The sequence below is a fragment of the Larus michahellis genome, chromosome 2 (assembly GCF_964199755.1).
Source record: "Larus michahellis chromosome 2, bLarMic1.1, whole genome shotgun sequence".
In the NCBI taxonomy this organism is placed as follows: domain Eukaryota; kingdom Metazoa; phylum Chordata; class Aves; order Charadriiformes; family Laridae; genus Larus; species Larus michahellis.
The window spans coordinates 139899612-139923465 of record NC_133897.1 but is presented as its reverse complement, the minus strand read 5'-3'; the positions used below and the strand labels follow the sequence as shown (position 1 = coordinate 139923465).

Here is a 23854-nt window from a genome sequence, read left to right as displayed (position 1 = left end):
AGGGACTTTGTTTCTGGGCTTTGCTTCTGGCTTTGTTCGTCTGATGAAGGTTCCCTGAACTGGTCATGAAGATGAGCTAAACTGTTTTCAGAGATTCAAGGTTTCTTTGGGGCTTTGGACCAACAGGCTGGAAGTTCTTTGGCTAGTCTCTGCAGACATTTTTAACAGCCTTCAAAATTAATATGTTGTTGAATAGCACAGTACTATGACTCTTGTATTCTTTAGTTCAACACAACACTAAGATAATGCTCTTATTTATGACTGTATTTGCAATGAAACAGGTAACAAATACTGTTCAAATAATCTTCAGCAATTTTTGGATTGCTGCTGCCATCTGCAGACCCGGGAACACAGCATTCTTTCAGCTATTCGTACATAGACACCTGTGCTTTCTACATAACCATGAGAATTTTAAAGCAATTTTGGAATATAAGTTTGGATGCTGAGATCTTTGGTGATTTCCAGGTAAACTGTTTATTTCTGAAATCACAAACTACATTAGAAGCTGGAGTTTAAACAGGACAAAGGGAAAACAGAAATCAAGAACAGACTTTTTGAAAAACACCAAGGATGAATGGGTTCCTTTTTTTCCTCAAAACAACCAAAGTGCTGGTTTAGTTTTGTTTTGTTTTTAACTATTTTATTTAGCACATTTCTGTCTGCTGTTCATACAACTGTAGAAAAGAGAAGAATTGGAAGCAGAATGTTGACATTTAAACAGCTGAGGCTTTATTCAGAATATTTTCAAATGAGAGAGACAGAAAAAAAATGTTAGATCTTCATAAAAAAAATACATTTCATCTACCTGTTGCATGTATGCTTTACATCTGAAAACCAAACCTGTCAGGAGCATCCCCAAATTATTCAAAGTCATGTACCCAAGTATGCGGGTGAAATTTGACAAAATAGAAGTGACACAGGAACTGACTGTGAAGCACATCAGTTCTGTTAAGCCAAGGCAGAGAATCTTTGTTTTCACAGGACAATCCAGTACTCTCCTGCCAGAGAAATCCCCTGTCCCCAAACTGTGCTGCACTGGAAGCCAACACAGGTCACACACACAAGTGTTTCACCACAGTGAAATCTTGTACTTGGGATGAATGCTGGAGAGGTTGACAGAAATGGGAAACAAACCGCTATTTTAGAAACATCTTTGTTTAAGCATTTCAGCATTATCTCCTGTCTAAGAAAGACAGCAGACACCCAGAAAAGGCCATCTGTCCATCGAGTAAGCACTTCATGAATAAAAGGTACGGAAATAACAGTATCTAAGAGATTTAGCTGATGGGCCAAATCTCTATTAGGCTAGACCTGTACAAACAAACAATAACAAGACTTAATATGAAAAACAAGCAGGCTTGTGCGGAACATTAGTGGAATATAACGCTACTGGATTTTCATAGGATGCTTTATATGTTAAGGTTTTTATCCTAAGTCCTAAAAAGATGCCAGGGAAGAAGAATTAAAGGAAAATGAGCATAGGCAAGAAATGGGAGTTAAAACAAAAACCAGAACAAACTTTTTACTTCAGAACTGTAGGGGGAACAACAAAATATAAAAGTTTGGCCAGAAGTTAGATGGAGTCTATGTAGCAGCAGAGTGATAAAGGAGATTGTCACAATGCTTTTTATACTAGTTCATAGGTAATAAAAGATAAAAACCTCTCTAGAGCAGCATTCCTCTGTCATTTGTACCTTCATGCTGAGGCTGCAGGTGTTCTTTCAATGATTTGCAACTTTTAACATCTGAAGGCTAGGCAAGACTAATCTCTAGCAATCTGTTCTTTGCCTACTTAAAGCTCCAAGAACCTAAATCCCAAATTTCCTTTCCATTAAGTTTATAAAAATTGTATTACTTATTTCTTTCTATTATGTCACTTCATTTATATGCCATATTTCACTTTTTCAGAAAAGTTATTTTAAAATTGAGTATTTGGAAGACTCAGGGTTTTTTCCGGGAATTGGTTCCTTGAATTCTTTTAGGTCCCAGTTCAGGTCTGGATGGCCAGCAAAGTTCCGTTTGCTGAAGAAACAGAGAAACCAATTTCTGCAGGGGCAGAGAAAGCACAGGTACGTAGTCAGTGGGTGTATGGCAGCAAACAGACATCTGCCTGATCTTCAGCCCACCTTACTCGAGAATGAAAGACAGCTACTTCCCAGGTTTTTTCTTTGACATAAAGAAATCTCCCAGGCTGGCGTTAAACTCTGTCTTTGCAACATGAAAGACATCATGAGCATGACTGGTGAAGGCTAGAAACACAGCAGAACGCGCTGCTTCCCTCCTGTGCCAAAACCAGCAGAGCTTACCCCAAGGCTCTGCTGCAGTTTATTTAATTCTGAGAATAGGTTTATGGGTGACCAACTATCCAGCCATATCCAATACTTGACAGCTACTAGTTTCAGCAAATACCCTATATATTTCTTGGTCAGTGAGCATTTCATTCTTCTTAATACAAAGGTTCCAAGTTATGTCAGAGGGTAAAGAGTTGATCAAAGAGACCTGCAGCTTGCAGGGTGAGGATATATTTTGGCTTTGTCTGCTCTAGAGTCATGTTAATACAGCACGGAACCCACGATTGAGATTTAATTCCCCGGGAGCACATCACGTAGCCTGGTTGAGATTCAATGTGGCTTGGGCATAGAGTAAGTTAGTGACTGAGGATGCAACCAAGTGCGCAGTGTCAAGACTGGGTCCATGCTCTCGCCTTGCAGTTGCAGCAGAGAAGCAATTTGGGAAGCTGTTCCCAAAGGATTTCAGGCATCTGAGGACTTCTAATCGTTTTCAGATGCCACCACTAGTTTTCCGCCCAGATGTAGTACCGTGTTAGGTCCATCTAACGTGAACACAGCACCTCCACATTAGGAGAATTACTGTGAATGATGTCTTCTTCTAAAACTTATTTGCATAACTCTATATAAATAGTCAATAGTTCAAAATAGCGCTATCAGAAACTTTATGTACAATTGATTGCATGTCTTACCTCTGCCAAAGTAATTTTACTCGGAACATAAAAAAGATACGTAACACTACACTGTCCAAAGACAGACTTCAAATGAGGGGTGACTATTTTTTCCAAAACTAGAGCTTCAGGCACTAGTTATAAAACTGCAGCCTTCTCTGAAAAATGTGTATCTCTTTGATAGAAAATACAAGACACATTAATAAAGTCCATTTTTTTATTTTGATAAAATCCTTATAAATATCAAAGCACTTGATCAACTTCACTGTTTTAAGTATGTAAAAAATACATAAAACTTTTGTCTCTGACATGAAGCCTTATTACTTTCTCTTCTCAGGCAAACAGACATTTATAGCCTTCGTGCAATTTGTAAACATTTTGTTCATGTTCTGCAGCTACTCCCATGACAGGGAAACATATCAGATCCAACACTAAGTCTAAAAAAAGGTGTGAAAACACGCAGCACACTCTCGCTCTCTCCATGCACACTTTCCAGGCGTCCTCATTCAGAACGAACCAGCCTGAGGTCTTTCCAGCTGCATTCTGCTCCCTATGCCAGAAAACAAAAAGCGCTTGCAGGTTTTTTCCCTTTGGTTAATACTTGTACCTGCTGCCGCTGCCAAGTGTCTTTTATTTCTTCCATGGTCTGTTTGTGTTCTATCCTTCAGAAAACATTCAGAAGGCACTGAGAGGCCTTGCAGCGATAGTAGCTGTATTCTGGGGAGGAGAAAACAAAAAAATCCACCTATCTTAAACGAAGCTAAAGTATCTATGTCTCTATGTCTAATTTATTCAATTATAAGAAGGTATATAAAGTCAATCCTGTTTGCTATTTCCCTCATATTTGTCCATATAAGAACAAAAGATCCATTGAGGCAAGAAGCACAGCCTATAACACCCATGAAAAAGCAAATTCATTGTAATTGTGGAAGATGAGTTTGGTCAGAAGTACTACAGAGACTGGTAGTACTCACTGCCCAGGAAACCTCTAGCTGCCTCTTTCAGGTATCACTGGTTTTCACTTGTGGTTCTCAGAGTCTGAGGGTAAATCTAATCCTATACTAAGCTACACCCTACAGGAAGTTCATTAAAAATATCAAAAATAAATTTGGCATAAAACAAACAATTACATTCAGATAACAAAAGCTCTTGAGAGGAACACAGGCTCAAGTCATTTCCTAAAGACAGACATTTAAACACACCGCTATTGAGGGCCGATCTTTAATTAGATATTGACTTGACTCTTATTTCTTTGGCTTTAGCTATAAATGCTATCTTTGGTCTTGGAATGTAAGTGCAACCACCCAAGTCCAGCGATGACGGCGGAACTTCAGCCAGTACCTGGGAGACATTACATACCTGCGTAGTGCTGTGCTCCACTGCGAGAGGTGAGGTGTGCAATGTGTGTCTCCCACTGCAGCATGACACGTCTCTAGTACGAAAGAGTCTGGAGCAACTGCTACTCCTGCCTCATGATTTTGAGCAGTGGGAGTCTGATGCTGCACGGATATAGCGCTACAGTCCCTTATCGTTCACCAAATGCAACAGACTGAGTTTAGGCGTGAATGAACAGCTCCCTCTATGCCCTTCCACCTGGCAGGTTTCAGGTTTCAGGACAGTTTCATCAGTATACCTGGTGGAATTCAGGAATACCTAATCCACCTGACATGATCCCATAATATACAAAATCCTTACTATTTGCTTTTTAAAAAAATATCGATCAGTATGTCATTACTACTACGAAGCAGGTGGAACAACAGGATCATATACCTGTTTTACTTTAATGCTGTTAGTCATTACTGCTTTATTGCTTTTGGTAGGAATAGACTAGACTAGGCTAGACTAGAATAGGTTGGAAGGGACCTGTAAGGTCATCAAGCCCCACCATCATTCTATCACTGAAGAAACTACCACTAAACCATGTCCCTCAGCACCACGTCTACCCATCTTTTAACTGACTCCAGGGATGGAGACTCCACCACTTCCCTGGGCAGCCTGTTCCAATGCTTGATAACCCTTTCAGTGAAGAAATTTTTCCTAATGTCCAATCTAAACCTCCCCTGTTGTCCTAGGTAAGCATGGTATTGCAGCAGTAGCAATGAAATTATATCAGCCATGAAATATTTTTTTCTTGAGAATTACAGTGTGAAGTAATAGAAGCTAAGTATTATGTTAGAGACCAGGAGAACAATCCCAGAACGTCCTTTACTGCCATTAATATCGGGGATCCTGTTCAGTAATTTAGTGGCAAATTCTGGACAACTCCTTCACCACATCTGACCCTTATGATTAGCAGTGCCCTCTGTGCGTGCAACACCAACGCCTCAACGCTCCCAAACCAACGCATTCAAACACAGTCAGACCTGTTAACATCAATGAACCTGCAACAACTCGGGACACACTTGTCTGTAAGGAACGACTGCATAGTAACCAATAATAAAACACCACCTACTTGTTATCACAACTCACAAAAAAAATTAAAAAAAAAATCACAAAGTACATTAACTATTAAAATTAATTCAGCCTTTGGTTTCAGAGGGAGACTACTCTGGCTTTACTCCTTTAATTCCTTCTGACTTCTCGTCCCTTTAAAGGCTGGGGAGGCCGGTAGTTTCTCAGCAAGCAGCAGGCGACCTCATCCTCAGCAGTGCTCAGGAGGCTGCGGAATTTGGCTAGCTGCAATCAAGAGAGACATAAGGTTCAGCAGAAAACCCTCACGCTCATACTAATGAAAAAGCCTGTAGTAAATATTAAAGGTACTTGTCACCTTTTTTTGTCCACCAGGGAGAATGGAACTGTATGGCAATTCCACCATTTCTGTCCTTGCAAATGAAAAGCGATGAGTACCAAGAAAATCTCCCAAAATATGTGTAAGAACGAAACTGCACGTAAGGATTATTTGTTTCCTATATTCACACTTGTCTTCCATAACCTGATCTAAACCAGGTTTTTCTATATTTTTTTAGTTTGATGTTATAGTTTGGAGATTCTGGAATGTTTCATGCCAAAAATTAGATTTCTTATGTGTACCTGTGTATATTTTCTTTTTTAAAGAGTGTATTCACCATTAGCCTGGAATAGTAGGTGTGGTGCTATAGAAAGTTTCTGTAATTAGCACTTTCGACATATTAAACATGTACTCAAACCAGGAGAGATTCCAAATTTTCCCCTTGAAAAGAAGCAGAACCAGCAGTTTTTCATACCTCAGCATAAGCTTCTCTGCTTAAGCTGATCTCAGCAGAAACCCAGGTCAAAGCTCCACGTCTGAAATTTAGTATTTTGTCTAATTTCTAATATTTCCAGAATTTACTATTTCTATATACCACCTTACTCCCCTTCTAGGCTACCAAGGGGAGAACAGCACAAAAATCATTCCATTATAACTGAGCATTTAGTTGTACGGCACATTGCATCTTAATCGCATTAAGAGCAAAAAAAGTCAATGCTATCTTTCTTCACCCCATTCTAAAGCTAATATTTGTAACTCAGGATCCCTGTGAGTTTCTAAAAACTTAAAATTTATTTTTCATTTCTTTCAGCCTGAAAAATGCACCAAAAAGTAGGTAGTAAACTGTAAAGCCCTGAAGAAATACAAACTTAAAGGATAAATTTAAATGCCAAAACAGTCGTGGCGATGACTGATCAATCACAATGGTGGACATTACTGGAAACAAACACTTTTAGCTACATGCATGCTTATATTTATAAGCATATAGCACAATTATACTTTAATGCATAAGATATAGCTACAGTCTGTGAAAAATTACTAGTAAAGAACGACTGTATTTGACATTGTTTCTGACACCATGTCCTCCGAATCTGTTACACACAGGTGTCTGAATACAGTATTTCACATTTTAAAATGTATTACTTATAGATTAGCTCAAATAAGAACCTTTTAACCTGAACAATGGCTTGTCTTGGGGAAGTTGATATCTCAACACAAATTTCCAATCCCAGATCCATACGCATTGCAGCGAGTCCGACAAAGCCACATCGAGGGGAGCAGGGAAGAGAGACAGATGAGAAAAATGGAGGCGCTGAGCAAATACATGACTTCGAATCCGTTACAAACGGAATGTGAGGTCTCCTGACTAACAAGCATCCTATTCAATGAACTGTTTTAACATTTTGCACAAAGACTGAAGTCACCATTTCTGCTGAGTATGGGGCCTAGGGTACTGAATTTTCGGAGGTATCTGTAATACTGACCATGAATGAGACAAACGTTGTGGTACAAAGATCTTAAGGTTTACAGTGTGCCCAGAATATTGATAACATATTGCAGGCGACGTAATTAGCAACATCCAGCATTAGAAACTCTAATCTGACATACTTCAGTGTCTCCAGTAGGAAAAACTCTTTATACCTAAAATGATCAGCCCACTGGGTGTCACTGTTGCAACATTAATATACAGCATGAAGCTTAATTTAACAAGAACTGTAAGTAGACTGCTACCTAGTATTACATTTTTCCTAAGACAGCCTAAGATATACCCCAACTTATTAAAATTGTATTTGCTTTTTATTATTCTAGCAAATTCACGAAGTTTTACACATCTAGAATGCAAAAAGAAATTTACTATTGATCTGCCAAATCAAAATGCCAGAGAAAAGGTTTGAGCAGGATATTCAAATAATCAAATTGAGTGGAATTCCAGGAAATTCCAGTGGAATTTCTAAGTGTCACCAGAACCTTTTTTTTCCATAAGTTCCTTGTGGGTTATTTTTGATTGTTAATTTTTAGAGTATGCACATTCTTTTTAAAAAATGGATAGTAAATAGCTGTTACGCAAAGGCAGGCAACAAGAAGACAGGATAAACTATTTTGTCCTGAAAATTTGATAAGGTATGCAATGCCAAGGTCTGCAAAAAAATTTTTTTTGGTGTGGCATTTACAATTTCAAGCCTTATAAAAGCAACATCTCTACAGCAGTGAAAAATCAAAAAATACCTGTTCAGAACAGACACTTATGGGCTCTCTCAGAACAATCCAGATGACACTCTCAAGAAGAGGTGGAACAGTGAGAGAGCCAAAGTACGTCCAGTAGTCCAGGGACTTGGGAAGCAGACAGCTAGGATCAAAGTTTGTGAATAGTGCTCTTTTGCCCTGGAAATTAAAAACAGAAGAAAAAAAAGCTCAGGGTCGTTCTAAAGTAAATATGTTTAGAAATGTATTTCTTACACAAAGCTTTTTTTTTTAAAAAAAAGAAAGAAAGAAAAAGGCGATATTATTTAAAAGTTAGAGGCCAAGATAAATCATGCCAAAGGCAGTAGAGCTTGTTCCACTATGGGGTGGATCATCCTGGATGATCACAGCAGGTGAGCCTGTGCCCTTCTGATGAGGTCCTACTACGGTGACAGCTTTGCTGCTGCTGTCCATGATGCCAGCAGGACCCCATCAAAAGTGCCATGTTGGCATAGGCTCCCCATAGTTATAAATGACCATGACATGGAAGTTGGAGGGAGAGGTGAGAAGATGTTAGGCTTTCAATGGGGTCTCTATGGGGCCGGTAGAGTGACCCCACAGGTTACTGCCACCCACTCCCCTCCCCATTCACTCCTCCCAGGCCCATGGGTTTCTCCTTTTTCCGGCTATCAGGCAAGAGCTGCCTGTATGAAACATGATGTTGTGAATCTGGCTGATCTCTCTCATGCAAACAATAGCTTATTTCTCACCCACTACCCCAGCAAAATAGGGAAGGAAACCTTTCCCTCATCTTTTTCACAACTTTCCATAAAATATGTTCTACTGCTGTTACTATTCTCGTAGCAACAAATTTGTCAGAGACTAGGTTCTGTGAGGAATTAGCCTTTTCCTCTGATCTCTTATTGTATAAAAATTATTCTTTGTCTGCTTAGTTTTCAACTTTACCTAACAAGAATGCTCCTAAACTGTCCCAAATCAGGGTTAGATATGGATAGCTATGAAACTAGGGACTAGGGAACATGAAGGTGAAGGGAGTAGCAGCCAGGTTACCAATAAAACGAAACAACAAAAACAACCACCAATATTAGTAGTCTTCTGGAAGCATTCATTCACCTTGATTCTGATGGTGTCCAAGCGGTCTGTAATCTTCTTCAGCTGAGGGTTGCATTCACCAATCTATTAACACCACAGAAAAAAAGAAATACTTGAGCTCCAGAGAAAAACAGCAAACCTAAATAATCAAAAAGCAAATGCGTAATGAAACTGTTTTACATAACCTTACTTAAGCGACTGTGAGATCTGACGGATTTTGTGAGTACGTGCCTGTGACTAGCTGGTCCTTAGAAATAGTACTGGTTTGTTAAGAAGATCCAATTCCTCGCTGACAGTATTTATTCTGGCTACTCATAGTAATTATTCCAGCTATGAAAGACCCACAAACTTTACACTGCAGGGGAATAAAAGCAATTTCTTTTTCATGTTTTATATGCAGGATATTAAAAGTTGCGGGCTTACATCTGAAACTTCAGTTGCTTAAAACAGTCAAAACATCGTTCTTATGTATCCCAAGCAGGAAGAAATCCAGGGAAACTTTCCTCGAATCATTATAACGTAAACTGGAAAGACAGAATTATTGAAGCAGTTCTTTGCAACTGCTGCATGTAAGAGCTCCCTGATGGCGCCAGTGCCGGCAGCAGCACCAGCTGTGCTCAGGAAGCTGCGGCAGCCAGACAGAAATCACAGATTTGACCAAAGCCCTACCCTTCGTCACGGGTTTTGTGAACTCCCCATCTGCATCTTCATTCAGAAGTCAATGAAGCTGCTGCAAGAGTTTAATGTCATCTTAGAACAGGTAGAGAAAGCAAAGAGGTATATAAGGAAATTCTCCAGTTTTGGGGTTCTTTTATTATTATTTTTAAGAAGAAACGACCATCTCAGAAACAGCTAAAGAAGCATTCGAACCAAGTCAGATTGCCCTCCTAAAGAAACCTGTTAGTCAAGTACAAGTTTTTGGGATCCATATAGGGGCAGCTGAATTAAGTTCCACATCTTATGTTGTACAGGAATGCAGGCTAGGCGAACTGAAGAGACTGGCTGTCTTGAAAATCTATTAATCTGTTATTTTTAATCTTTGATGGAAAGTAAACAGTATGAAGGAAACAGTATAATTTAATGCCCATATAAAACAAGTATCTCTTTAGCAATAATTATACCAACCATCACCGTTATCCCTTTGGGCTCATAATGCAGATTTATTAGGAAGGCTGAGGCATTTTTATCTTACCTTCAGAAATACGGCCATGACTGCTAATCCATCTGACTGACGAGCTGCCTCAACAAAACTGGAATACTTTTCTGAGTTCCAGTGGACCACGTGAAGCTGAAAAGCAAGAGACGCAGACAGCATCAACTCCCGCTGAACTCGAATAGTCACAAATTAACGCTACAACTTCACTGGTTTTGATACTCTACTTTGCTCTTTTGTATTCCGAGACATCTAGTTTTCTAAATGCAATTATTTTTTTGAAACTGGTAAATACTGAATTCACACAAATGGCACGAAGTATTTCCAGTGGCTGGGTTTATTCAAAATTTAGCAGCGACCAACACGCTACGGTGCCTGGCAAACTGCTGTTGGGTCCCCAGATTTTGAACAGAGAAGCTAAGGCAAGATATCCCATGGTTATATAACTAAAGCTTTTAAATCCACTTTTAGTACAGCTGACTTTAAAAAGTGATTGAAAATCATGAGGATGTTATTCGTTGCTCCTCTTTGTCCTTAATCAAGCTTTCAGTAACACTAATCAGCCACACAAATAGCTAGAAACCAGGCAGAGGAACACACATCAAACTTGCACTGACCCCTTTTCCCTTGTTTAGTTTAAGTTGAACATCAAAATTTCGTTTTTGATACTTGATTTTCTATGATTACCAGCAGTCAGGCACTTACAAGCAGCTTGAATCTCAGGTTTGAGTATTTGAGTTTCCAACATGCATTATTCTAGAACTGTCCTGTGGTAGCTGCTTAAGCGGCTTAAAGACACCATCGAGCCAGGTGGGGAAAGGAAAAGCCTGTGATGACTATCCCCATACCACCTCAGTCCCTCCTGCTAAACCAGGTTTCCTAAATCCTGGCCACGCTCCACAGCGGGAGCTCCTGGTTCCCGGGAAGCACTAGGTCGTCCCAGCCTTGAGCAATGATCCAACTGCCAAACTGGAGAGAGAACAAACACTCACACAGCGCTTAAGACTAAGTACTTCACAAACATTAATTACTCTTGGAAGTCCTCAGTGGATTAGTAAATCTTCCTACCCATAGTTTTTAGATAAGGAAGGAGATGGTCAGAAACAGGGCATGGGACTGGCTTTTCTAAAATTGGTGAGCATCTTTTGGAGTGCTGAAAAGCAGCTCCACAGAATGACTTAAACTGGGATGAACCCCTGAAAAAAAAAGCTTGCTGTTGGAATACAGCACTTGAAGACCTTAAAGTAAGAGCAATTCAGGAAAGCTGGAACTTGCTTTAAAGAGTTTCTATGGGAAGAAACATAGCTGCGTAGTTGGAATAGAAATCTGGGAGTACGAAAGTTTTGACTCAAAATCTCAATCCTTGCCTGACCTCTATGAGTTTTAATTTTCCATATCTATAAAACAGAGCCATTACTCACTGTTACAGGGTATAATTAATGTTTGTTAAGCACTTGGACTCTAAAGTGCTGAAACATGACTTCCAGCAAGTAAGGAATCCCATTGAAATCAATAATAATACATGTATGCTCATGATGAAACACATGCTGGCTCACGGCTTCAGAGATCCTTGAAGGGAAGTTGCTAATAATATTATAAATTAAACTGGGAGAAGACACAGTCCACTAAACCATTCTCTGATGCATTAGTATCCCGGAGGCTATAGCACCTGCACCACTCACTATTATAAGTTCACAAGAGCTACATTGAACAACTTTTAAACAATTACATTTTCACATACACAAAAAGGAAACAGATACTCTCAGTCAAAAATGACTTTTATTATGGATTTTAAAAAAGAAAAAAAAAACAATAAAGAACAAAAAGCAAAATTCCCACAACTAAATAAAACCCACTCCCTCCTAGCTTTGCCACCCACCTCCCCAAACCACCCCCCTCCCCGACAAAAACTCCCACACAAACAGAGCTGTGAAACGCTTTTGGGTACTGCCCCATTCTCAAGGGCTTGTGACTTCTCTTTAAGGAATATATCCCGTCTTACCACCGCTCTGTCACTGCAGCTTGTGAAGAGACCTTGATCAGACCATACGTTGTCACAAAGAATGGAGCCATGGATCCCTTCTGCTTCCCGCTGGGCTTAGGGGGCTGAACCTTGCCATCTTCTTTACCTGTACACTAATTCCTTCTTCGACTCAGTCGATGTTTTTTCTTGAAATCTTACACGTCTTCCTTATGAAGAAGAGCATTGAAACCATCTTCTTGTCTCTTTCTGAGGTATTTTCTTTTGTGTGAACAGTGCTCAGAAGCCTTGATCTTAATTCTGGATTTCTTATCCCAAAGCCAAAGTGACATCTAGAGAGCTTCTTGTGGAGGGTTACCCAACCAACAGGTAACGGAAAGGTTTTTAGACTGGCTAGAAATTCAGAGATATTTTCTCCTTCCATTTGGTTTCTTAGATGGGAAACATATATATATTTTCTCAGCTAGAAATTTGGTTTTGGTACTTAATGGTTTTAAAGCACCTCTATTAATTCTTTATATTCCATCTCACCTGGTTCCTGTGGAAAACATAAGCCTTTAAACACTGCAAATGTCACTTTTCCCCATTAGTGTTAGAAAACTGATTTTTTTTCTGACCACTATCTCTTATAGCATTTCCAGTAAAATCTGATCACACCACTGTGCATACATTTCATTTTTTTTCTTCTTTAGTATCATGTCTTTTATTTTTCCATCAACATTTATTTTTATACTTTTTACTTCTTTTTAACCCCAGAAGACTACTGAAGCGCACCGAAGGAGGCAGAGCAGGAGCAACCTCTCCGTGCCAGAGCAGACGGTGCACTTCTCCCTGTGGCACCCTGCCTCCACGGAAACGCAGCACCTCCACAGCCAGCAGGCACCCCACAGATACTACGGTGCGGTTCTCAAAGGCACTCATAAACATCACATTGCTAAATGCACCGCAAAATGCAACACTCCTAAGGCTGGCATAAGCTTTACGTTGCACAGGCCCCAAATCAAGTAATTCTGTGGTTTGTAACTGAAGCTGACTTTGAAAACATTCTCCAAGGAAGAGACAGTGAAAGGCAAAGTTTAAAATAACTCTTGAACATTAAATCTTGCTCTTATCAAGCTCTTGTCTTCTGTACTCCTCTTTTAATCCTCTCCAAAGCTTTCAAATAAGTTCTCCTTTGAGAAAGGACCAAACATGCAACACTTCAGGAAGACCGCTTGTCTTTTGATAAAATGGGGGGGCAGAATGAAAAGCGTGAAGCGGAGGGGCAACATTATTCTTACAACGGAAAACTAGTCACAAGCTTAGAGGTACAGATGACTCCATGTAAAGCCTTACCTCTGCTGCGTACTTCATCCCATCCACCGCGTGCTCGGAGCCGGCTTCGTCGTTGGACCCCCAATGGAAGTGAATCTGGCGCAGTCTGTAGGTCCCGCTGAGCGGCCCCCCGGTCAGCACTGCAAACCCAAGCAGAGGGAAAGGCTTCACTGCAGGAACGGGAGCCGCTACCCACATCCTCTAACCTCACACCAGACTTCAGTCTTCGGACAGTCCCCTGCTCCTTCTCAAAAGCTGTCCAGAAACCCTCGCTTGTCCAGGATAGGACTTTCAAAATGGCAATTACGTATAGATTAGTGGGTTATGGCTCACTAAAGGGTGTGTTGTTATCACCAGGTTTGTCTTGCTATGGGTTGGATATTTCTCAGAAGATGGGAAAGTATTTCTATTTTGCAAGTAGTTTCCTCTCCTGAATGTATTTAAAAGAATATCTGGGAAATTAAGCCTAAAATATAGGTTTTATGAATAAAGGGGAGGCTCAAAAAAGTATAATGTGAACATAATTTCTTCTCCTCTTTGAAATTTGGAGGAAAGTAGGTGGAGCTTAAAAAAAGTTTCAAGGCTCTTTCCTTCATTTTCAACTAGATCCAGTTACATCAGATTGAAGTCCGAGAAAAAGGAGCTTATATTAATATAAATTAAATGAAGTCAACACCACATTTGCATTGTACAACTGCAATATTACTGACACTTATTTAGCCAGGGCCGGAAGGCATGTCCTATGAGAAGCAGCTAAGGACTTTGGGTTTGTCTAGTTTGGAGAAAAGGAGGCCGAGGGGTGACCTCATTGCTCTCTCCAGCTTCCTGAGGAGGGAAGTGGAGGAGGGAGGTGCTGAGCTCTTCTCCCAGGTATCCAGTGATAGGATGCGTGGGAATGGTTCAAAGCTGTGCCAGGGAAGGTTTAGATTGGAAATTAGGAAGCATTTCTTTACCGAGAGGCTGGTCAAACACTGGAACAGGCCTCCTAGAGAGGTGGTTGATGCCCCAAGCCTGTCAGTATTTAAGAGGCATTTGGACAATGCCCTTAATAACATGCTTTAAGTTCTGGTCAGCCTTGAATTGGTCAAGCAGTTGGACTAGATGATTGCTGAAGATCCCTTTCAACTGAAATAGTTCTGTTCTGTTCTATTCTATTCTGTTATTTTCTACTTAATGCATATGGGTGGGCTTTTCATTGTTTTGCTTTTGCAAGTGCTCGTCTTTTGCTAATCAGAGCTGGAACCAAGCCATCTCTGCACAGAGACTTGAATGCGAACCACATTCAGAAAGATTCCTTATTTACCACAAAACAAATCACCCCACTCTCCCGGCTCCATATCTCCTGTGAGGGTTTGGGAATTAGTCTGGACTGGTTTACTGGCTCATTATAGACATTTTAAGGGGAAAGGATGGGAGCTTTAACCAGACATTTTTTAAATTAAGAGCACTAGGGAGGACAATAGTAATTTTTTCACTCTTCTAGGTTTAGTCCAAAACCTAAACTTTGTTAGAAACAAAATACAACCAAGCAAAGATAAAAGAAGAAGTAGGCAACTTAGCAGAAGTTGCCTATCTGCTAACACAAGTAGCCTGGCTAATGAAAAGAAATTGGAGCTGTTTATCTGTGGGAAAAAAATATGTGAGCTCCTTAAAACTTCAACTCAAAAATCTGCTTTTACAGAGCCTATAAACCTAGTGAACAACAGGGATTGGGAAGTGCCACTCCTAAAACAAATTCCTTCTTTCAAGGACTGAAAACTTGGAGGCAAATGATCCTAGAAATGTGTAAAGGTTGGTGTTCTAACTGGCTGAGGGAAAACAATCATGTAGAAATGCATCAGCATTCAATCAAATACTTCCGCTGAAAAATGTGGAAAATGGCCTGATGATGTATGTGTACCATACCATATAGTGATGGTAAAACTCTTCCATTCCAACAGTAATTAAGGAAGAGGTTAGTCAGAAGCTATTTAAGGCAAATATCAGTATCTCAAAGTTTGAAAAGAGCTGGAAGAAGAGCTCTTTGAAGCATCAATATACAGATTTCAGAGAATGGAGGTGGTGCGGTACCCAAGAGGTTAAACAGAATTACACAGTTACAGACTTGACAGCCCAGTTTCAACACTGGCCAAAGTCAAGAAACAGTTGATATGAAAGTCAGTTAATAACGTATTAAAAGATGCTAATGTATTTAGTACCAATATAATTTGATTATTTTTTTCATAAAACCACCATATGGCAGGAGTGCTTACTTCACATGGGTGCCCCAGAGGCCAAATTTTGGCCCTAGAAAATTCAGTATTTTTTGATCAATGACCTGAAAGAAAACAAAAACATTACTGATAAAGTTTGCCAGTGACAAGTGTTAGAGGAAATAGGGAATAACTCACTTTATGGATACAGAAGGATTTGAATTCTTTGATAAGTAAGGCATGATAATGGCCAAAATGTAAAGCCATGATCTGGACTGAAGAATCTAGTCCATACATAGAAGATACGGAGTCTCCTGAAGGACACTGGGGATTACATTTGTTAATTATCTGAACAACATCTGTCAGTGCTTTGCCATGACATGAACTATATACCCTTGGAAATATGGCCTGAGGAAAGCAGTAAGAAGAGGATCACATTACCACTTTGGTGGTACCGGCTTTGGTACCAGTGTAAGCCTATAGGAACACTATGTTTGGGCCCTGTCACTGGATGGAGTTAGACCATGGAAGAGGTTCTTAGTGTATTCATATTCATATTCGTATTTATTACTTTTTTTTTTTAAAGAAAGGAGTTTAAAGGCTGAGTTGATCTATCTCACACCAGAAATAAAGTGTGATTTTGATTTTTTTAATTGTGAGGAGAATAATTAGAACAACTTACCAAAGGCTGTAGCAGGTTCATCATCGCTGGAAATTTTGAAAACAAGATTCTATGTTTTTCTAAGAGATGTGCTTTAGTTCACCCACGCCTCCTAGGCTTGAGGCAGAGATTAATTCTGGGAAGTCCCGTGGCATCTGACACATGTGAGGTCAGACCAGATCACTGACGGTCAGCTGATGGCTTTCAGGCAACATCCAATGTTGCTTGTATCGACAGGAAATTTAAGAATTAAACTAAGACAGTCCAGGAAAGCAAAGTATGATGCTGTCTCCATCTATGTCTCTCCCTGTTGCCACCATAAGATAATATGTCCTCAGGACTAACGGACAGGGTGATCACAAATCAGTCCTCCTCCGGCTTTGACCCTTGTGGAAGCATCACATGGGCTTGGATCCTCAGCTAAGCCTCGTGAAACCACAAGAGGATTTTATTGCTTGAAGAAACTAAACTCCTACAGTTCCAAGGGGAGGTGTGCTAGCTTGCCTACCATCTAAGAGAAGGTATTAAAGATGAAGGCACTAACATTACAAAGACTATGCTAAACCAGAGAACTTCCAAATAAGAATTATCGCTTGCAAAAATGGAAGCTACATATCCCTAGAAAAGACTGGGACAATAACACTTTTCAGAGAAGAAAAGGATCACGTGGGGTATATTTCATTTGTTCTGTATTGGCTCTTTCCTGACACAAAAAGTCCAGGTACGGATTCTAAAAAAGGGAAAAAACATATAACCAAACCTGCAGCTAAAGTCAAGATAAGAGACTTGAGCGATTCGGTTGGAATGAACCTGTAATGAGACACAAAGGATTCATCTGCAGTGAGAGAGAGCAGCATTCGAAAAATTGTACACAACACTGTTCAAACAGGGGGGCTGGCGCTATCTAGTTCGTTGGGGTGGATCAAACCATCCCTGTGAAAAGGGATTTCTGAGAAATGCAACCTGGAACTCATGTCCAAATATGTTCCCACATTGTATCATGTTGAAAGACAGGGAAAAAAAGGAATCTCGCATCTGGAGGAGCAAAACCTTACTGTTTACGAGGATTTCGTACCCAGCAGTGAGACATGCCCAGGCTGTATGCACTTTGTTCAGGAAATGGTGGAAGAAGACACAGTGCAACAGAAAAGGAACAAACCTGATTTGTTGACGGTGTCATCAAACTCAACACTGGTGGAATGCCCGTTGTTAAGAATGATTTTAGCAGAAGCGGGATCATAATTTGGATTTAGAGGACGGAGAGAGGGATCATACTTGGTTTCCTCAGTTTTGATGTCGATGGGTGACTGACGGTCTCCATTAGCGACAGGAAAAACCTCCTTCCAGTGGGCAGGCCCTGCAATGGATTGGAAGAGAAGTCTAAATTGATGGCAGCTCCCCGCTTCATATGAAAGAAGACTCTGCTTGAACTGTTCTTGTTTGCATCTTTTAAATTCAAAAAGAGTGCACCAGAAAAACACAGATCAAAATACTCAGCTAATTTTGCTGCACCACATTGCAACAGCAGCTCTCAGGACCCCTTTATCTACCTTGCATGATGTATATAACTATATTTGGCCTTTGAACAAGGCCATATGCAGTAGGCAGATATTTATTTATTCACAGTTAAGACTCCACTATGCACAAGACATACACAACAAATGCTCATTCAAATCAAGCATCCTGTATCCCACAGGTACTGTGCTCCAATAAAATTTTGACATGCCATTTTTGCCTAATATCATGTCTCATTACATCTTTAAGGATTACCTCTTATCTATCCAAAATCCCTGCTTTAAGGGGTTTTTTATACCTTAGCCATTGGCTGCAAAACACTAGAGAACACATCTTCTTCTGACTACGCTGAATAAGATGGAGAAATGTTGAAAAAGATAAAAAGGCTGAGTGGTGCGTGGACTCGCCTGGGGCCTGATGGCAGTGCCTGTAACCTAGGCATCACTGCACAACCCATCACCTCCACCGAACCACCAACCCTGGAAACCAGCTGTCACAACACAAGACAGTCACCCTCTAACCATAAAGTCTACACACACACACACACGCGCGCGCGCGCGCGCTAGTGTAGTGCTGACAAAATCAGCAAAGAGGAGGAACACTCAGGACAACGATGCCTGCACAAGGTTTGGATTTCTATTACCTCCTACTGCTAAATGGAAGTAGATCTTCCAGACACAGATTTGCACTACCATTCACCAGAGTTAGCTAGAAATTAAAACACTAAAGAAGCTGTTAATCTATACTGGTGATCTCGAGTTAACCTTCCTCTACCCATGCAAGCTAAGCCAAAAGTCAGCTGAAAACCATTGTGTCTGTAAAACAGCAATATGGATATGAGAAAATTGACAAACATCATTTTAAAATAGTAAGAAAAGCTTCATTGATGAGATGTGTGAGGTGTCTGTTCTTATCTACTAAACGTCAGAGAGTCCTCATCAAGAATATATGTGCCATTGTTGAACCATATTTGAATAATAAACAATGAGGACAGAGGCCATAGAAGAAAAATAGGAACAATAAATTGCTTGGGGAATATGTTCTACAAGGTAAAGACAGCAAACAAGGTTTAGGATGGAAAAGAGGGTAAGGTAAGGGAAAAGGGAAAAGGGAAAAGTCTGTGGGGCTAATGAACTTTCAGTACTGTAAAGAGCATAGCACTTGTTTTTCCTCCAGGCTTGTCATGGGTAAGAAGCATAATAAATCAACCAAGAGAGACTGGATATAAGAAAAACTTAAATATGAGCATCAGAACCTGATCTTGTAAAATCTGCATAACTGGAAATCCTCCTAACTCCCTATGTTGAAGGTAACTGATCAGTGTGTTGATTTGGGTCTTCCTGGATGGCTTAGCACTTCAATAAACATCATGACAAAAAAGGATTAAAGTGTATTACGATGTGATTAATGACCTAACATCAAAAGTTGTCAGACGGTTTTCTCTCCTCGACTTCAATAGAAGTGAACATAGCTCCGAAACTCCCAGGTGCTAAAATAACCCAAGCGCCCCGGCCATAAATCAGGGAGGGAAATGTCCCACGGCACTGTGGGGAAGCCGCCTGCTCAGCCACCTGGGCAGAGCCTGACTCTCCTCTGAGCAGCACCTGAAAATGGAAGAGGGAAGGAGTCGCTTGTAAAGACCAGCCTCAGACTTAAACCTCAGGCAGAACAAAGGCAAGGGCCTTCAGTCTTGAGTTTTTTAAAAAGTCCTTTTGTTAATGACTTCATTAACTAAGCTCATTAAGCAAACCACTTCTAAGACAAAAAGATAAAAATCCTACTGGTTTGAAATATAAAGCTGTTTAAACCTAATTCTTCTCACTTCACAAATGCTCATCAAAGCTATTCAATATTTTAATTACATACAGTTTAGCATATGATATAATTTCAATTGTGTTTAGCTCCTAGTACCTTGTAGTTAGAGATGCAATGTACAATTTTATTAATTGAAGAAGCGCTGCTCCATCATTTATACCTAACTGCTGCGATTTAGGATGCTTAGGAAAAGCTTATTGACACTTAATTTTAATCCTTAGGACATTCCTAAACTGAGGAAAGGCAAAATATATTTATGTTCTTAACTACTTGGTCCTATCGTTCCATCTCCGCAATAACTATAGTTATTGTACAGTAAATAATATGAACGATTTGCATTCGTAAATAATATGAACGTGCCACGAAGAGGACCCAAGGCTGTGATTCTGGCATTAGCTAATTATTCAACAATAAACTTCAGTTCTAAAGAGGCATTGTACCTGCTTTTGTACTTGTCCTTAGCTCGTATGACCAAAATCATTTTTTGCTTTGGTGATTAAACATCTGTCAGTAACACGAGATTGACAGAAATCTGACCTTTCAAAATATACAGGAAAATTTCAAGAAATTTCAGCTAATTTTTTACCGTGTGATTATATCAAGAGGTATTCCTTATTGGATTATCTACCAGCAATCTAATACAATTATACTCTTGCCAGGAAAGTCTAGGAAAACTGTGGCTCAATGTGTCACTGTGGACCCCATCCCAAAGCAAACATTGTGCATGACTGTTGGAAATTAACACGTTACAGTTGGAAGAACATGGACACGATGCTCAAATGCATGTCATACAACCAGATTTAAGCCAGTGGGATCTCCAGGGTGCAAATTTCTTCTGCATTTGGACCCAAATTATATGCCTCTGTCTCAGCATAATGCACAGTTCAGTTTCCTAGATAGGTACTTTAAGACATGCTCAGGAATGTGTAACTCAACGATTCACCTCCTTTCATGTTTTAATTTACTGAAGGAACTTGATTAAATACAACAGGTGTTGAACTTAGGAAATTCCCTTCTGTTGATGGGCAAGTGTTCTTTTGTCGGAGGAGATTACCTAGTAGCTATTAACAATCAAAGCCATTGTGACCAAGATTTAGGACAAAAAACGGAACCATCAGCTCTGAAGGTTGCATGCCTTTACTTTAGACAAAGAGTTACCAAATGTGATACACACTGCTGTCACTTTTAGATTAGACTATCGCTATTTATGGTACCCACCAGCGTTGCACATATTGAGGTCATGAATTAGATCACGTAAGGAAGGCAATTATGAATTTATCAGGAAATAAAACTCACCACAGCACCCAACAACGGTGCTTTTTTACCCAGACAGAGTTAGAAGTGATGAGTTTCATCAAAAGGTGAGAGTCGCAACAAACAAGCCTAGCGGAGACATCTCAGAATAAGGTTGAGTTGCAGGGAGCCTCTATACGTGCATAAATAGAGCAGCACATACATGAAAGTGAATTCTGTTTTGGACAGTTTGCTACTATATGCAGAAAGTGTATTAGTTTGGTATGGTCGGACCTTTGCAGGATCATATCCTCATTTATCCTTAAAAAGAATCCACTACCCAGTTTATCATATACAAAGTGCTTAAATTTATAAAGTTAAGTTTGCAAGCAATTTAGTTGCACGTTAGGTTACAGTAAGATTAGCTCTAATAAAAAGAATTGGAAACTCATAATGGGTAAAATTATGTGCTGTTTTTTAAAATAGACACCAAAATTATGTAATTACTCTCAGGGAGAAAAAAAAAAACAGTATAAGGAATTCTTATCCCTTTTTATTTATACACCACCTCAGTGTTATAGCAGTAACTACACCAAGACACATTTTTGCAGCAAAGCACAATACATGTAGGTACTTTCCATATATTTTATTAAACAAATAGTAAACTGAAGGCAATTGATTCTTGATTTGTCTTTTAACTAAAGCAATTTCCCTGTTAACTAAGGGGACTGCTCCCATGAAGGGGCGAGAACATTCCCCTCTTCACAGGAACCCTGAGCAGCAAAGAAAAGCATTGCAGGATGCCACACTGAAGCCAGTTTTCAAGATCTCAGTATTACGCCTCCACACACGAGCGCCATCAAAACCGTGGGGCAAGAACAGTGGCAAGAAAGCAAAGGCCAAAGTTTGCATAGAAATAAAATAACGCCTCTTTGCATTTCAGAAATATGTACATCAAAGCAGGGGAGAACATTTAGTTCTGTGTATGCCGGTCAGACCATGTCCTTATACATAGATATACCATTTATGCAGACATGTATGTGTAATATTTGACAGTTTACTTTATGCACAAAATGGTTTATGTTGCGGTTATTATTGCTAAGGGGCAAATGAGTTTTCCCCCAGTTTAGAAAAATGGTGCTTTTATCACTGCAAGTAACAAACACAGAACTCAGAACGAATGCAGATGTCTTTCCAACTCTTCAGGAAGTCAGCTTTAACATATGACTGTACCAAATTGAATTAATTTCACTTTGTTGCTACCTCCTTAATTGCAAAAGCTAATCTTAGTCTCAGGGAAGCTATTCAGGGCCATGCAAGGCAATAAATTTTTTCAAGAATCAGAGCAATCTCCTGCATTTGCCGTTCAGCAAAACAAGAAACAAGCAAATCCAGTAACACAAATGCATAAAAAGAGAAAAATCTGAGAAATTAAACTGATGCTAGGGAAGAGCAGTGAAGTGTTGGGTATCCATGCCTCTCTCCTTTAGTCTCCTGTAGGAGGCAGAGGAAAGGAGATGGACTGATGAAGAATTACCCACCTCAGCTGCTGGGGGCTCCAAGAGAGGAGGGGAGGGATAAAGTCAAGCTCCACCCAAAATATGTTATCAGCCAGTAAACAGAGTTTTATAGGAGAAATGGGGCCTCAAACAAGGTCCAGGGCTACCCCGATAGAAATTCTGGTGCCCACCCCTTCCTAGAAGTTGAGAATAGCAAAGGAGAAGGTATAGGATAAGGGAGGGAAAGTGAGCTTCTTATCTGTACGGTGCAGGTGAAGTCCACAGCACTCTTGGAAAACATATGGAGAAACAAATTTGAAAAACAAGACCCATTTACGTCTTTAGGGGAGGCGTAGAGCAGACTGCACAACAGCAGATAACACACCTAATCATTGCAACATCACTGCGATCCACCACCCAGTTTTTCAGGAAAAGTATATCCATCCAGAAAAGATTCAACAAAAGGACCAGGAAGGAAAGGCAGTACTTGCGCAAACAGTATTCCAAACTCCAAGTAGTCATATAAATGAAGCGTACTCCTATAGGCATGAGTGTATGCATACATATAGCTTTCTCCTTTTACTACTATGGTGTTTTATTTCTCTGTGTACTATAACAGACAATGTAAGTTATTCCATTTACTTTATCAGGGCTGAGCCTCCAATTTACAAAAGTGCTTTCATTTCTACCTGCATGACTTGTGAGCCCGTCTGCACACAGGAGCAGCGTTTGCATGACTTACAATGCAAAACAGAGGAAAGTCTTTAAGCCTGCTGATGAGCACACCTTGGGACTTCAAAGACCGACAAGATTAAGGAAACCATGAAACAACTAAAATCCAGAAGCATCTCCTCTTAGGTGCATAGTTACACATTCAAATGACCGATTCCAGTACCCAGTATTTCCCACCATCCAACAGAAGCAGAACACAGCCGGAGTCAGGGCGGCCCTGCCATACAGCATCTCTGACCAGTGTGACCGTCTAATAAGCCACGGATATGTACATGCCACTGTTCAACCAGAGGGCAAACGAAATCCTTACGGGGAAGGCGATGGCACAATTTTCCCACCCGGAGCCAACCCCCGACCCAACTCCGGCAGGCGATGATGCCTGCACCAAACCCCTCTTTCAGCAGCCAGCCTTGCATCATGCCCAGACAAAAATCCGCCCAGACAAAAATCTGCTCGCTCTCACGTCGCGAAGCCTCGGCAGCGTTTCCGCTCGCTCAGCTTTCTCCGGGGCTGGGGAGACGCCGGAGGCGCCCTCGGCGGGGGGGAGATGGGGGGGACCCCGCTGCCGCCGCCGCCCCGACGGCCCCGCGGGGAGCACCGCGGCCGCCCCCGACCCGCCGCCCCCCTACCGTTGTGTTCGTCGTATCCCCAGTGCAGCATGGCTCTGGTCTCCTGCCGGGAATGGACGGGACGGGACGGGACGGGACGGGACGGGACGGGAGAGGCGGCCGCACCGTCACCGCCGCCCGCTTTGAAGGCGACGGGCGGTGACGCCCCG

At 40.6% G+C, this 23854-nt stretch overlaps 1 protein-coding gene across 3 annotated transcripts; it reads right to left on the bottom strand.

Moving 5' to 3' along the window:
• Positions 1 to 706: 706 nt before the first annotated feature.
• On the bottom strand, positions 707 to 23854 carry LOC141739654 (carbonic anhydrase 13-like). Of its 3 annotated transcripts, XR_012585766.1 has the most exons (9): positions 23706 to 23854; positions 17442 to 17639; positions 13451 to 13569; positions 10174 to 10269; positions 9003 to 9065; positions 7914 to 8069; positions 4319 to 5635; positions 3567 to 3676; positions 707 to 2046 (listed from the first exon to the last, which is right to left on the bottom strand). XR_012585766.1 is itself a non-coding variant. In XM_074577368.1 (7 exons), exons 1-7 carry the CDS (start codon positions 23734 to 23736, stop codon positions 5522 to 5524), a joined length of 777 nt encoding a protein of 258 aa, XP_074433469.1. In that variant the 5' UTR covers positions 23737 to 23854; the 3' UTR covers positions 3163 to 5521. The 3 variants fall into 3 exon arrangements, 2 of the variants coding, with proteins under 2 accessions (XP_074433469.1, XP_074433470.1); XM_074577368.1 differs by lacking the exon at positions 707 to 2046 and having other exon boundaries at positions 3163 to 5635; XM_074577369.1 differs by lacking the exons at positions 707 to 2046; positions 17442 to 17639; positions 23706 to 23854 and adding exons at positions 15682 to 15746; positions 16304 to 16440 and having other exon boundaries at positions 3163 to 5635.